We start from the raw sequence: 16,562 nt of genomic DNA, 5'->3' as shown, positions 1-16,562 counted from the left end.
GACTGAAGATAAAGGTTAGTGACTGTTTCACACAGTTTTATTTTTAAACATTTAAGAAATATTTGGGTATTCATACCAGGCATTGGGTTAGCACTCTAAATTATAGTTTACTAGTTTTTATTTTTATTTTTTAAACTAAATATTTCCGGAATATCTGCTAGATTTTCTATATGCCCCTCACTTTGAGCTATCGTATCATTAGCTAGCTCTTTTTTGTGGCATTTATATAATAACTGCTTTTGAATTTTTATTGTGACATATTAAAAGTTAGATTTTAGGAACTTGGAGGAGGAAGCATTTATGATTTTAATCTTTTCCCGTTCTTGAGATCTTAGTGATTCTGTGTTTGCTAACTGGCATTAATATGGCCTAGATTACCATATATGATGTCCATTGGTTCTAGATTATTTGAAATTTTTCATGGTACCCTGCCTCTGAGAAAGAGAGAGAGGTAGATTTAGATATTAATGGTTTTAATTTAATAATGTAATGAAGACTTCAGTACTAAAATTTAAGTATATGACACCCCCTCCTCATTTATTTGATTACAAAATCATTCTAATTAAAAACAAATGAGACACAAAACTGCATTTTATATTTTGTTGTATAGGTAAGGAGAGACCTGTTCAATCTTTGAAAACATCAAGAGACACTTCACCCTCAAGTTCTTCAGCAGTACCTTCATCAAAGGTTTGTTACATCTTTAAAATCAATTTAAAGAGGAATCATATAGTAAATGAGATGGATTGTGTGGTACAGCTGCTGTTATTCTTTACTGTCAAACCTTGAGGATAATTTGCTACATTTAAAACTTAAGTCGTGTGGTGCCTGGGTGACTTAGTTGGTGAAGTGTCCAACTCTTTGTTTTGGCTCAGGTCATGATCTCTTGAGTTGTGGGATTGAGCCCCAAGTAGGGGGGCAGGGTCTGTGCTCAGTGGGAAGTCTACTTGAAGATTCGCTCCCTCTCCCCCTCCCCCTACTCATGCTTGTGTTCTTTTTCTGTCTCTCTCAGATAAATAAATAAATCTTTGAAAAAAAAAAAACTGGGGGAAAAGTTGAAGGTGGCAGAGGAATAAGAGACCCACGTTTTGCCTGTTTCCAGGAATTGAGCTAGATAGCTATTAGATTATTCTGAACACCTGTAAACTCAACTGGAGATCTAAGAAAAGACTAGCTTTTAGAAAAGCAACCACTTTCCCGGGTGCAGAGAAGTGAATCTGAGGCTATATATGGGAAGATAGACTGTGGAGGGAGGGAGCCTCCTTAAGCTGCCACCAGAAAGTGATATAGCAGCTAAGTGCAAAATCAGAACTTCTAGAAGTCTGTTCCAGTGCTGCCTGAAAGGCGCTCAGGTGGTGAAGCTGGGGCGTAATCCTAGGTGGAACAGTGTGGTCTCAGGTTCCTCAGGGTCACAAGAAGATTGGGGTTGTCTGAGGACTCCCAGTCATTCAGGAAAGCCAGCTTGCAATCAGAGAGCCCAGGAGTGGGCTCTAAGTGCGGGATTGCCATAAACCTCAAACCAGGGCACAGTTGGTGCGACTGTTCTCTGAGCAGAGCCCCCACAGCTGACAGAACCATCGAGACTCCCCTTCCTTCCCTGGGAAGAATGGTGGGGGAGCACACTGCAGGAATCTGCAGGGTTTGGGGAATTGAAACAGGGTTGCATGCCTGAGATGGAAATGCTCCGTCATAGGCTGGGTGAGCAGTGTGGACAGAGACCAGGGAGATAGGAGGGATTGACATTTTTCCCCTGAGGGTGCCTGGCCCCCTGGAATGGGTGGTGCTGCTCAGCCTGGGGCAAAGACACCTGGTAATCAGGGCAACAGGTCCCTCCCTGAGAAGATCAACAAGAACATAGGCTAAGACCAAGTTTACAGATCACACAGAAGTGCAAAACTCCAGTGCTAAGGGAAAATAGCATACAGAATTCATGTTTTTTTCACCACGATTCTTTAGTCTTTCAATTTTAATTTTGTTTTTCTTTTTTCAACCAATTTTTTATTTTATATACGTATATAGACAAAAACATATATACATATACATATATATGTTATATATGTGTTTCTTCACAATTTTGGAATGTAGTTTCTTCTGTAATTTTTTCTACAGACCAAAATACACCCAGGCTCTAGTGTATGGCTCTATTCTCTTCACCTGTTTATATTCCTTATATTTTTTTGTCTTTTAATTTTCATTTTTACAGTTACAGTCTATTCTTTCATTGTATTAATTTTATTTTTGTAAATACATAAATTTTTCTTTCTTTGCAATTTTGGGATACAGTTTCTTCTAACAAACAGACCAAAATACATCCAGGATCTAGTATATTGCTCTGTTCTCTTCACCTGATTATATTCCCTCTGCCTCTTTAAAAAAAAGTTTTTTTTGTTTCAGTTCAGGTGTCTTCTGAACTGTTTACTATATATTTCTCTGGGGTGGATTTTGCCATTTTAGTGTATTATTCTCTCGTTTATGTATTCTTTTCTGAACAGAATGACAAGACAAAAAAAACTCCCCTCATAAAAAGAGAACATGAGGCAGTACTGACTTCTAGGTACCTAATCAGTATAGACATAAATAAGATATCAGAACTAAAGTTCAGAATAACAATTATAAAGATACTACCTGGGCTTGGAAAGAGCATAGAAGGCACTAGGGAATCTCTTTCTGAAGAAACAAAAGAACTGAAGTTGAATTAAGTAGAAATCAAAAAGGCTGTTAATGCTGCAATCAAAAATGGAGACTCTAACTGCTAGGATAAAGGAGGCAAAAGAGAGACTTAGTGATATAGAAGACAAAATGTTGGAGAATAAGGAAGCTGAGAGAAAGAAAGATAAACAGCTACTGGATCACCAGGAGAGAATTTGAGAGATAAGTGATACTATACAGCAAAACATAATTGGGATCCCAGAAGAAGATGAAAGGCAGGGCACAAAAGGTATATTAGAACAAATTATAGCTGAGAACTTCCTAATCTGGGGAAGGAACCAGGCATTCAATTCCAGGAGGCCCAGAGAACTCCACCCTCAAAATCAGTAAAAATAGGTCAATATTTTGACATATAATAGTGAAACTTGTAAATCTCAAAGAGAAAATCCTAAAAGCAGCTTGGAGCAAGAGGTCCATTACCTATAAGAGTAGAAACATTAGATTGGCAGCAGCTTATCCACAGAGACCTGGAAGGCCAGAAAGGACTGACATAATATGTTCAGGGTGTTAAGTGAGAAAAACATGCAGCCGAGAATACTTTATCCAACAAGATAGTAATTAAATATAGAAGCAAATATAAAAAGCTTCCGGAACAAACAGAAACTAAAAGTAACAGACCAGAAAGGAAGAGAAACAATATATAGAAACAGTGACTTTACAGGTAATACAGTGGCACTAAATTCATATCTTTCAGTAGTTACTCTGAATGTAAATAGGCTAAATGCTCCAATCAAAAGACACAGGGTATCAGTTTGGATTAAAAAGCAAGACCCATGAATATGCTATCTGCAAGAGACTCATTTTAGACCTAAAGACACCTCCAGTTCATAAATGAGGGGGTGGAAAACCATTTATCATGCTAATGGACATCAAAAGAAAATTGGGGTAATAATCCTTATATCAGACAAATTAGATTTTAAATCAAAGACTATAACGAGAGATGAAGAAGTACACTATGTCATACTTAGATCTTATTGTTGGATAGTCTCCTTAGCAATTCTCAATATTTATTCCAACATGGAAGCGTCCAATTATATAAACACATTAATGACAAAATTGAGGAAACACATTGAAAATAATACAATAATAGTAGAGGACTTAACACCTCACTCACTGCAATGGAGAGATCGTCTAAGCAGATCAACAGGGAAACAAGGGCTTTGCATGATACACGGGACCAGATGGACTTCACAGATATATTCAGAGCATTCCATCCTAAAGCAGCAGAATACACATTCTTCTTGAGTGCACATGGAACATTCTCTAGAATAGATCATATATGGGATCACAAATTAGGTCTCAACTGGTACCAAAAGAGTTAGGATCATTCCCTGTATATATTCAGACCACAATGCTTTGAAACTTGAACTCAATCACAAAAGGAAATTTGGAAAGAACTCAAATACACAGAGGCTAAAGAGCATCCTACTGAAGAATTAATGTGCCAACTAGGAAATTAAAGGAAAAATTTAAAAATTCATGGAAACAAATGAAAATGAAAACATAACTGTTCAAAACCTTTGGGATACAGCAAAAGTGGTCCTAAAAAGGAAATATACTATAATAAACACCTACCTCAAGAAGCAAGATGTCTCAGGACGTCTGGGTAGCTCAGTGGTTGAATGTCTGCCTTCGGCTTAGGGCATGATTCCGGAGTCCTGGGATTGAGTCCCACATCAGGTTCCCCACAGAGAGCCTGCTTCTCCCTCTGCCTGTGTCTCTGCCTCCTCATGAATAAATAAATAAAGTCTTTAAAAAAAAAAAAAAAAAAGAAGCCTCAAATATACAACCTAACCTGACACCTAAAGGAGCTGGAAAAGGAATAGCCAATAATGTCTATGCCAGCAGAAGAAGGGAAATAATAAAGATTAGAGCAGAAGTAAACGATACACAAACAAACAAAAACAGTAGAGCAGATCAACAAAACTAAGAGCTGGTTCTTGGAAAGAATTGATGAAACTGATAAACCCCTAGCCAGACTTAACAAAAAGAAAAGGGAAAGGAGCCAAATAAATAAAACCATAAATGAGAGGAGAAATCACAAGCAATTATAAGGATGTATTATGAGTAACTATATGCTAACAAATTAGGCAATCTGGAAGAAATGGATGCATTCCTAGAGATGTATAAATTACCAAAACTGTAACAGGAAGTAATAGAAAACCTGAACAGACCTATAACCAGCAAGGAAATTGAAGCAGTTATCAAAAATCTCCCAATAAAGAAGAGTCCAGGGCCATATGGCTTCCCAGGAGAATTCTACCAAACATTTAAAGAAGAATTAATACCTATTCTTCTGAAGCCATTTCAAAAAAACAGAAAAAGAAGGAAAACTTCCAAACTTGTTCAAGATGCCAGCATTACTTTGATCCCCAAACCAGACAAAGACTCCACCAAAAAGAAATACAAGACAGTATCTCTTACGAACATGCATGGCAAAATTTTTACCAAGATACTAGCCAATAGAATCCAACAGTACATTAAAAGGATTGTTCACTATGGCCACATGGGATTTATTTCTGGACTGCAAAAGTGGTTCAACATCTGCAAATCAATCAATGTGATACGATACATTAATAAAAGAAAGGATATGAACCATATGATACTCTCAATGGATACAGAAAAAGCACCTGACAAGGTACATCATCCTTTCTTGATTAAAACTTCACAGTGTAGGGATAGAGGGAACATATCTCAATATCATAAAAGCCATATACAGAAAGCCCACAGTGAATATCATCCTCAATGGGGAAAATTACTGAGAGCTTACGTCTAAGGTCAGGAACACGGCGGGGATGTCCACTATCCCCACTGGGCTGTTCAACATAGTATTAGAAGTCCTAGCCTTAGCAATTAGATAACAAAAATAAAAGGCATCCAAATCAGCAAGGAAGAAGTCAGACAATCACTCTTCACAGATGACATGATACTCTATGGGGAAAACCCAAACCACTGCACCCCAAAATTGCTGGAACTCATATAGGAATTCAGCAACAATGTGGCAAGATACAAAAATCAATGCACAGAAATCAGTTTGCATTCCTATACATTCACAATGAGACAGAAGAAAGAGAAATTAAAGAGTTGACCCCATTTCCAATTGAGCCCCAAACCATAAGATACCTAGGAATAAATCTAAAGAGGCAAATGATCTGTACTCAGAAAACTGTAGAACACTCATGAAAAAAATTGAGGAAGACACAAAGAAATGGAAAAAGCATCCCATGCTCCTTGGTTGAAGAACAAATATTGTTAAAATATCTATGCTACCTAGAGCAGTCTATATATTCAGTGTAATCCCTATCAAAATACCATCAAATTTTTTCACAGAGCTGGAACAGATAATCCTAAAATTTGTATGGAACAAGAAAAGTCCCCAAATAGCCAAAGGAATGTTGAAAAAGAAAACCAAAGCTGGTGGCATCACAATCCCGGACTTCAAGCTCTATTACAAAGCTATAATCATCAAGGCAGTATGATACTGGCACAAACACAGACATATGGATCAGTGGAACAGAGTAGAACCCAGAAATGGACCCTCAACTCTGCAGTTGACTAATCTTTGACAAATCAGGAAAGAATATCCAATGGAAAAAAGACTGGACAGCCAAATACAGAAGAACGAAACTGGACCATTCCCTTATACCATACACAAAAATAAACTCAAAAAGTTGACAGACCTAAATGTGAGACAAGAGTCCATCAAAATCTTAGAGGAGATCCCAGGCAGCAACCTCTTTGACCTCGGCTACAGTGACTTCTTGGTAGACATGTCTCCAAAGGCAAGGGAAACAAAGGCAAAAATGAAACATTGGGACTTCATGAAGATAAAAAGCTTTTGCACAGCAAAGGAAACAGTTGACAAAACCAAAGACAACTGACAGAATGGGAGGAGATATTTGCAAATGTCTTATCAGATAAACGGCTAGTATCCAAAAACTATAAAGAACTTATAAACTCAACACCCAAAGAAAAAATAATCCAATCAAGAAATGGGCATAAAACATAAACAGACATTTCTCCAAAGAAGGCATATAAATGGCCAAGAGACACATGAAAAAAATACTCAATATCACTCAGCATTAGGGAAATAAAAATAAAAACCACAATGAGATGCCACCTCACACCGGTCAGAATGGTGAAAATTAACAAGTCAGGAAACGACAGATGTTGGGGTGGATGTGGAGGAAGGGGAACCCTCTTACTCTGTTGGTGGAAATGCAAACTGGTGCAGCCACTCTTGAAAACAGTATGGAGGTTCCTCCGAAAGTTGAAATAGAGCTACTCTATGACCCAGCAGTTGAACTACTGGATTGAACTACCAGTTCAACTACCAGTTGAACTACCCCAAAGATAGAAATGTAGTGATCCAAGGGGCACATGCACCCCAGTTTTATAGCAGCAATATCCACAATAGCCAAAATATGGAAATAAGAAAGCCCAGGTGTCCATAGACAGATGAATGAATAAAGAAGATTTGGGGTGTGTGTGTGTGTCTGTGTGTACATACACATGCATGCATATATACATACAATGGAGTATTACTCAGCCATCAAAAAGAATGAAATCTTGCCAATTGCAATGATGTAGATGGAACTAGAGGGTATTATGCTAAGCAAAATAAGTCAATCAGAGAAAAACAATTATATGATCTCCCTTATGTGGAATTAAAGAAACAAAATAGAAGATCATAAAGGAAGAGGGAAAAATTAAAGACAAAAACAGAGAGGGGGGACAAACCATAAGAGACTCCTAATCATGGTAAACAAACTGAGAATTTCTGGAGGGAGGGGCAGTAGGAGAATGGGGTAACTGCATGATGAATGTAAAGGAGGACACATGATGTGGTGAGAACTGGATATTATATAGGACTGATGAATCACTAAATTCTACATCTGAAACTATGTTAATTGAATTTAAAAAATAAAGATGGTAGTAAAAAAAACATACAGTTAACCCTTGAATAACATAGGGGTTTGGTGTACTTACCTCCCATGCAGTCAAAAATTCATAAGTAAATTTTGACTCCCCCTAAACGTAAGTACTGAGTGGCTTAGTTAAGTGTCTGCCTTTCACTCAGGTATGATCCTAGTGTCGTTGGATCAAGTCCTGCATCGGGTCCCAGCTCAGTGGGGAAAATGCTTCTTCCTCTCCCACTGCTCCTCCCCCTGCTCCTGCTGTCTCTCACTCTCTCTCAAATAAATAAATAAGTACATAATCTTTTTAAAAACCATAAGAAAGAAAAATACATTTATAGTAATGAACTGTAAAAAATCCGCATGTAAGTGTACCCATACAGTTGAAACCTGTTATTTGAGGGTCAAGTAGACATATAGAAGGAAAATAAAATAAAAAACAAAACAAGGATCCCTGGGTGGCGCAGTGGTTTAGCGCCTGCCTTTGGCCCAGGGCGCGATCCCGGAGACCTGGGATCGAGTCCCACGTCGGGCTCCCGGTGCATGGAGCCTGCTTCTCCCTCTCCCTGTGTCTGCCTCTCTCTCTCTCTCTCTCTGTGACTATCATAAATAAATAAAAAATAAAAAAAAAAACTTAAAAAAAAAAAACTTGAATCTTAAGTAACCACAACTTGAAAGTAGCTACCAGAAAAATGAGCAGTTTGCTCATATAATTTTTTCCATAGGTTATGCTAAAATTGGTACTTAACTGCAGGCACTGCTCATCTTGACCATACCAAAGTGGGAATAATGAATATTCATATGGGACATATTTGACAAGAGTGTGCTTTTATTTTGGGAGGGGTGGGTAATGTCATAGCGACCTAATATTTATTATGTAACTACCTCATTCTAGTTACTATATTAAGTACTTTTTTCTTACTCATTCAGAAATCCAATATGTAAGTATCTCCATTTTATAGAAAAGACTTAGAAGTTAAATAATTTTCTCATATTATTTCACTGGTAAATTCTTCCAAATATTTAAAAAGTACTAATCCAATGCTTCTTAAATTCTTCCAAAAAAAACAAACAAAAAACAAACAAACAAAAAAACAACAGAAAAGGGAATACTTCCAGGCTCATTTTGAGGTCAGCATTACCAGACACGAGCACTACCAGAAAAGAAAATTATATGGCAATACCTCTGATAAATATAGATGTGGAAATCTTCAATAAAATATTAGCAAACCAAATTCAACAGCACATTAAAAGGATCACACACCATAATCACTTGAGATTTATGCCAGGGATGCAAGGATTGTTCAGTACCCACAGATCAGTTGATCTAATATATCGTATCACAGAATGAAGGATAAAATATATGATTTTCTCTATAGGTGCAAAAAAAAAAGTATTTGACAGAATTTAATGTCCATTCATGATAAAAAAAAAAAAAAACAACTCCGAACAAACTGGGTATAGAGGGAATATACCTCAGCATAATAAAGGGCTGATATGACAAGCCCAGCATTAACATCATACTTAGTGATAAAAAGCTGAAAGCTTTTCATGTAAAATCAAGAACAGACAACTGGTCCACTCTTGTCACCTTTAAACAACATTGTACTGGAAGTCCTAGCAAGAACAGTTAGGCAAGACAAATAAAAGCATCCAAATCGGGAAGGGAGAAGTAAGACTTTTTTTGCTGGTGACATTGTATTATATATAGAAAACCCTAAAGAGTCCACCAAAAAGCTGTTAGAACTAATACATAAATTCAATAAAGTTGTGGGATACAAAATCAATATGCAAAGGTCAGTTGTGTTTCTATACAGTAATTACTATCAAAAAGAGAAGTTAAGAAAACTGTTTGATTTACAGTAGCTTCAAAAAGAAAATACTTGAAATAAATATAACCAAAGAGACAAAACACCTTTACACTTAAAACATTAATGAAAAAGGTTGAAGAAGAAAGAAGACAAATAAATGGAAGGATTTTCTATGCTCATAGATTGGAAGAATTGTTAAATATCCATACTGCCCAAGGCAATCCACAGATTCAGTGCAATTCTTATCCCAAAAATCAATGGCATTTTTCACAGAACTAGAACAAATAATCCTAAAATGGGTATAGAATCATAATAGACCCCAAATTGCCAAAGCAATCTTTTTTTTTTCCAAAGCAATCTTAAGAACAAAGCTGGAGGCATAATGCTTCCTGATTTCAAACTATATAGTTTTGGCATAAAAACAGACACATAGATCAATGGAACAAAATAGAAATCTCAGAAATAAACCTATGCATATATGGCCAATTAATTTATAATATAGGAGCCAAGAATATACAGTAAGGAAAGGGCAGTCTTTTCAATAAATAGCATTGGGAAAACTGGGTAGCTACATACAACATAATGAAACTGGACCCCTATTTTATGCCATATATGAAAATCAATTCCAAGTGGATTAAAGACTTGAAGGTAAGAACTAAAACCATAGAACACCTAGAAGAAAACATAGGTGGTCAGTTCTCTGACATCAGTCTTGGCAATGAGTTTTTTGGATTCAGCAGCAAAAACAAAAATAAGTGGAATCACTCAAACTAAAAAGCTTCTGCACAGCAAAGGAAGCCATCAACAAAACAAAAAAGCAACCCTAAGGAATGATAAAAAATATTTGCGAATCATATATCTGATAAGAGGTTAATATCTAAAATATATAAAGAACTTATGCAACTTGGTACCAAAAAAATCAGTCCAATTAAAAATTGAACAATAGAACCAAATAGACGTTTTTTTTCCAAAGAAGACATACATATGACTAACAGGTATACAAAAAGATACTCAGCATCACTAATTATCTGGGAAATGAAAATCAAAACTACAATGAGATATCATCTCAACGCCTGTTAGAATGGCTGTCATCAAAAAGATGAGATCAAGTGTTAGGGTGTGGAGGAGAGGAAACCCTGGGCACTGTTGGTAGAAATGTAAGTTAGTGCAGCCACTATGGAAAACAGTATGGGGGTCCCTCAAGAAAATGAAAATAAGACTCATATGATCCAGAAATCCCACATTGGAGTATACATCCCAAGGTAATGAAAAGAAGATCTCAAGTGCTGTTCATTGCAAAATTATTCGCAGTTAAGACCTGAAAGCAAAAAAAAAAGCAAAAAAACAAAACAAAACAAAAAAAAGACCTGAAAGCAATGTAAATGAATACAGAAGATATGGTGTATATACACAATGGAGTATATTCAGCTATAAGAAAGGACATCCTGCCATTTGTGACAAAATGGATGGACCTCGAGGACATTATACTAATAAGCCAGAGAAAGACTAAGTAGTCTATAATTTCACTTAGATGTGGAATCTAAAAAAGCTGAATTCATGGAAGCAGACTATTAGTGATCAGTAGGAGCTAGGGGCTAGAGGTTGAGGGAAAAGAGATGTTAGTACAAATTATCATCTATATAATAAATAAAATCTGGGGATCTAATATACAGGTAAGTGATTATAGTTAATAATACTGTATCCTTAGGGCAGCCCAGGTGGCTCAGTGGTTTAGTGCCGCCTTCAGCCCAGGGCGTGATCCTGGAGACCTGGGATCAAGTCCTGCATCGGGCTCCCTACAGGGAGCCTGCTTCTCCCTTGGGCTGTGTCTCTGCCTCTCTCTCTCTCTCTCTCTCTCTCTCGCTCATGAATAAATAAAATATTTTTAAAAAACACTGTATACTTAAAATGTGCTAAGAGATCTTAAGTGTTACTACCACAAAAAAGGGATATGGTTGTAATTACTTTGTAATTTAAAAAAGTATATATATATATATATCTCCATTTTATCAAAAAGTCTCAGAATTTTCTCAAGAACATAGTACTCTCACTGTATCATTCTTTTCATTCCTGCCTTCCAGCATCCCAAATATGTTGAACAGATGATCCATGATTCTAATTCTCAAAATTTGCTATTTCCATCTACTCTTAGCAGTTAGAGATTCTCTTCACCAACCCACATTGTCTTTCTGTAACTTTGTTACTTGTATTCTCTTCCTTCATTTTTTTTTTCTTTCTATTTTTGGTATACTTGGCTTTTCAGCAAGAGTAAACATCGCCTGACAGTCTATGCTGGTTGGTATTCAGGGAGCAGCTGCTTCACTGCCTTAAAGGAAAAACAAAAGAAAAAGATGTCTTTGTGACAACTTGTGTCTTTAGAGCTTTCCCAGAAGTCTGAAGATTCTAGAATGCTGGTTTTGTATGAGAAGATTGATTAGAATTTGGTCCTGCCTTACCTTGTCAAGGGTTTTTTATCCACCTGAAAGAATGGCTTGTTTTTGTTGTCAGGTAAAAATGAAAGAAGAGTAAACAGTAATTGCTCATCTAACTCACTATGAATGCTAAACTATGATATAGGAAATATTCATGTCTTCTATAATGTAAGTTATGACGTAGGACTTTGTACATGTTAAAATATATTTAGTGGGAAGCAACCATAGTGGATTTTAGCTATTTTTGATAGTAAAAGTAGATGTTTGCATTTTTGTCTTAAAATGGAATCAGACTTTCAGAGTTTTAGACCTATGATCCAAGAACATACATCCTCTGTTCTTTGCCCAGGGTTATATGGTAGCTGTCGGACACTTTTATGTAGATTTCCTGATTTGGTGGAGAGCTTTTTCTTTTAAACATTCTAGCTGCCCTCATGTAGGAATAATTTTTTAGAATTTATTTCTTATTTTTTTTAAGATTTTATTTATTTATTAATGAGAGACACAGAGAGAGAGTTGGGAGACACAGGAAGAGGGAGAAGCAGGCTCCCTGCAAGGAGTCTGATGTGGGACTCAATCCCAGGATCCTGGGATCACAACCTGAGCCAAAGGCAAACGCTCAACCGCTGAGCCACCCAGGTGTCCCTAGAAGTCATTTTCAAATGAGAGTTTTTCAGGTATACAGATTTAATGAAAGATGAATGAAAGCATTCAATTGTAGAAGATTTTGCTCCATCTTTACTAGAGAGAACTTACAATGTTTGTTTTATTTTTACTCTATAACTTTCTCTTCAATACAGATACCAAAAAAGTGGGGCATAAATTTTTTCTTTTTGATATATTCATGTGTATGTGGTTTTTTTCTTCTTAGTCTTTTTTTTAAAGAAATATTTTATTTATTTATTTGACCACAGTTAGTGAGGAAGGGCAGAAGGAGAGAGAGGGAGAAGCAGGCTCCCAGCTGAGAAGGGAGCCTGACATGGGGCTCGGTCCCAGGACCCTAAGATCATGACCTGATCCAAAGGCAGTTGCTTAACCAACTGAGCCACCCAGGTGTGCCTGTTTGTTTGTTTAACTTTATTACTAAGTAATAATAGAGGTATCACTTCTACCTTTTTAACATTATGTGTGAGTAGGGCTTTGGAGTGACGTATTTAGGTTTCTTCAGTGGCTGTGGAAACACTCTATGTACATACACTGTTATTATCCTTTAGTAAATATTATGGATGTCCAGCCAGAAGTTTGGTGAGTTGAATAAACTGTGGAAGGAGGTCAGGGGCCTTTGTCATAAGATCCAGCTTAGCATTTACTAGTGACTGGGCAAATCACTAGCTTTTGGGCATTTAGTTTCTTGGTTTATAAGTTGGGGTAATTAAGTCTGCCCTAACCACCTTTGTGGAATTCCATTTAATTAACATACATTTTGGGTGTGCATATAGAAGCACTTTATAAATTGTATTATGTTTTAGTGTAGAGATTTTTTAAAGATCTATTTATTTTATTTTAGAGAGAGAGAGAATGAGCAGGAGGGACAGAGGGAGAAGGAGAGAGAATCCCAAGCAGATTCTGTGCTGAGCCCCACAGGGAATTCAATCTCATGACCCTGAGAGATAACCCTAGGTAAAACCAAGAGTCAGACACTCAACCGACTGTGCCATCCAGGTGCCCCTAATGTGGAGATTTTTAATGCCACTATCATCCAGAGGAAGTGTATTTGGAATTAATGATGTTACTTTAGAGAAGACATGGAGACAAAATTACAGGTGAAAGACCTAGTTGATGAAAATATATGCTACTAAAATAGAATGGAATCAGCTACTGTGTATAGGCCCAAGGAAACACTTTTTCTAATTTTCAGCTTAATTTTTTTTTTTTTTTTTGACGGAGGGAGAGAGGCAAGGGAGGGGTAGAGTGTGGAGCCCAGTGTGGGACTCCATCTCCAAACCCTGAAATCATGACCTGAGCTGAAATCAACCATGTCAAGACATTTAACTGACTGAGCCACCCAGCTGCCCCTTGGCTTAGAATTTATGCATCTTATTCTGTAACATAGGTCTGTAAACAGTATTACAGGAATTGTGTGATCCAGAAAAAAATTTTAATTTTCTTCATTTTTATATTGACTTCATGAACTGAATGATCTTTTTCAAATGTTTTACTATAACTGATATATATATATATGTGTATATATATATATATATATATATGGTAAAGAAAGGAAAACTAAAGTACCAAGCACTGTGTTAGATACTTTCAAGTAAATTTTATAAAACAGTGAATATTATTAATACCACATTTTGTAAATAAGAAAACCACAGCTTCACAGTGTCATGAATTATGCATATAAAATCATCTACCTAGCAAGTGATGAAACTGGCATTCAAACCCAGGTCTGTCTATAACTTGAAATTCCATACATTGTTTAGTATTGATTTACTGTTTTTTTTTTCCTAAAGATTTTATTTATTTATTCATGAGAGACAGAGAGAGGCAGAGACACAGGCAGAGGGAGAAGCAGGCTCCATGCAGGGAGCACGACATGGGACTCCATCCCAGGTCTCCAGGATCAGGCTCTGGGCTGAAGGTGGCGCTAAACCACTGAGCCACCCGGGCTGCCCCATTGTTTAGTATTGAATATAACTGAAGAAGAAAAGCAGTAACAGTATCAAAAAGATGAAATTTAAGTATATAAATTTTGTGTAGGGGCGTCTGGGTGGCTCAGTGGTTGAGCATCTGCCTTCAGCTCAGGTCATGATCCCCGGGGTCCTGGGATCCAGTCCCACATCAGGCTCCCTGCGAGGAGCCTGCTTCTCCCTCTGCCTGTGTCTCTGCCTCTCTCTCTGTGTCTCCCATGAATAAATAAATAAAATTTAAAAAAATTTTGTGTAAAGAGTAGGATTTATATACATTATTACAAATCATGGAAATAACATATTTGACTTTTCTATTGCATTAGGAATTTACTTTGATATTTTGGCATTATTTATTTCATTGAATATAATTAAAGATACAACATTGAAATAAGTATGATGTCCTATATATTTCAAATGCTGTTAATATATTAGTTAATTGTCAGTGTCTTTGGTTCCTTAAGATGAATTTTTGAAGTTTTATATAAATGAAATTAGGAGTCAGATCTAATCTGTATGTCCAAAAGGAATTGCTACTTAAACTCTATGTTGAATATTTTTTAAAAAGCAAATAAAGACTGTACTTGTTATCTCTATGAAATTACATGATTTTAAGTTAAGGTAGGATACACTTTTTGATGTATTGGAAGTTTAAGTGCTTTTGAGAATTGTAATAGAACTATTCTTTTGTTTTTATTAGATGTTAGACAAACCCAGTAGGCTAACTGAAAAGGAACTTGCCGAGGCTGCAAGCAAGTGGGCCGCTGAAAAGCTAGAGAAAGCAGATGAGAGTAACTTACCTGACATTGAGTATGAGGTAAGGCATAATTTCCTCTTTATGTTTTACATGAAGAGTTTTGTCTCAATTTTAAGTTATGGGTGGGAAATACTTAGTTTGCTCTAGTACTTCAAAGTATATATGGAGAAAATAGCCTCATGGATTTTATCATTTACCATACAGAGTAATAGTATGAATATGAATGACTCAAGTTCAGTAATTGAACTATACCTGAATTTCTCCAGTAGTTTAGAAGTGAGAAAATAGGATAAATATGGAGTATAAGGAAAATGTATCACTTATCCTTCTTTTACACGCTTTACTGTTAAAAGTATCTCTAGAAATCATGCTAAGCTGCTGGTCATAAACCAGTGAATTCAGAATAAAAATCTATTTATACCTTGGATCTTGGGCTGTATTTATATTGCATGTTATATTCTATGCAAGTTATATCATAAATTGCTCCCAAAATGAAATGATGCATGGTTATTACCTGTGACATTTGATGAGTCTTGAGTACCAAAAGATGAGAGAGCATTTTAGGGTCCATAGAATACTGTTTATGAATTTTTGCACTAAACATTTGAAGATGAACTCAAACTTTTCTGTATAATCTAAAACATCTCTGGGCACCTGGGTAGCTCGGTGGTTGAGTGTCTGCCTTTGGCTCAGGTCATGATCCTGGGGTCCTGGAATCAAGTCCCACATCACCTGTCTTCAGGGAGCCTGCTTCTCCCTCTGCCTATGTTTCTGCTTCTCTGTGTTTTTCATGAATAAATAAATAAAATCTTTTTAAAAAAAAGTCTAAAACATCTCTAACCAGGGAGATATAAATGCTTCATGGGCAAAATTAAGCTTTTAGATTCAGGAGTTGGCTATAAAAGAATTATTTTGGTATGATGTAAAAAAATCTCTGTACCATGACGGATATTATAGATTTGAAGATTTCTGGCTTTTCAATACATTTTAAGATACCTTTTATAGAAGACCTTTTGATAAAATGAATTAAGCATTATAATTTGATACAAAACATATATACCTACATAAATCCTTACCTACATAAATCTTTACCTACATAAATCCTTTGCAAAATAACTAATGTTACACTGCTCATGGAAAGTATAAACCACTACAGACCCTATCAGTACGTACACTTAAAGCCTGTTTTAAAATGCTGATCTGTCATTTAGATATCAATTGTTCTTAAATAGGTCAAAGTTTCCATGTTATTTTACCTATAATTTTAGGTTTTTATATATATTCTTGAGTGAATATATCAACATCAT

At 36.2% G+C, this 16,562-nt stretch overlaps 1 protein-coding gene across 50 annotated transcripts in view; it reads left to right on the top strand.

The window, feature by feature from the left end:
* Positions 1 to 16,562, top strand: part of PPHLN1 (periphilin 1) — a 139,480-nt gene that overhangs the window by 67,907 nt on the left and 55,011 nt on the right. For all 50 annotated transcript variants that reach the window (XR_012002894.1, XR_012002892.1, XR_012002890.1 and 47 more), the window contains 2 exons: positions 611 to 690; positions 15,199 to 15,315. Coding sequence is in view for 40 of the 50 variants with exons in the window: in XM_072765551.1 (XP_072621652.1) it covers positions 611 to 690; positions 15,199 to 15,315 (197 nt within the window). In the remaining 10 variants the exon portion in view is untranslated. The remainder of the gene's footprint in view (positions 1 to 610; positions 691 to 15,198; positions 15,316 to 16,562) is intronic.

Source organism: Vulpes vulpes, chromosome 8 (genome assembly GCF_048418805.1).
Source record: "Vulpes vulpes isolate BD-2025 chromosome 8, VulVul3, whole genome shotgun sequence".
In the NCBI taxonomy this organism is placed as follows: Eukaryota; Metazoa; Chordata; class Mammalia; order Carnivora; family Canidae; genus Vulpes; species Vulpes vulpes.
This window is presented reverse-complemented; position numbering and strand designations above follow the sequence as displayed.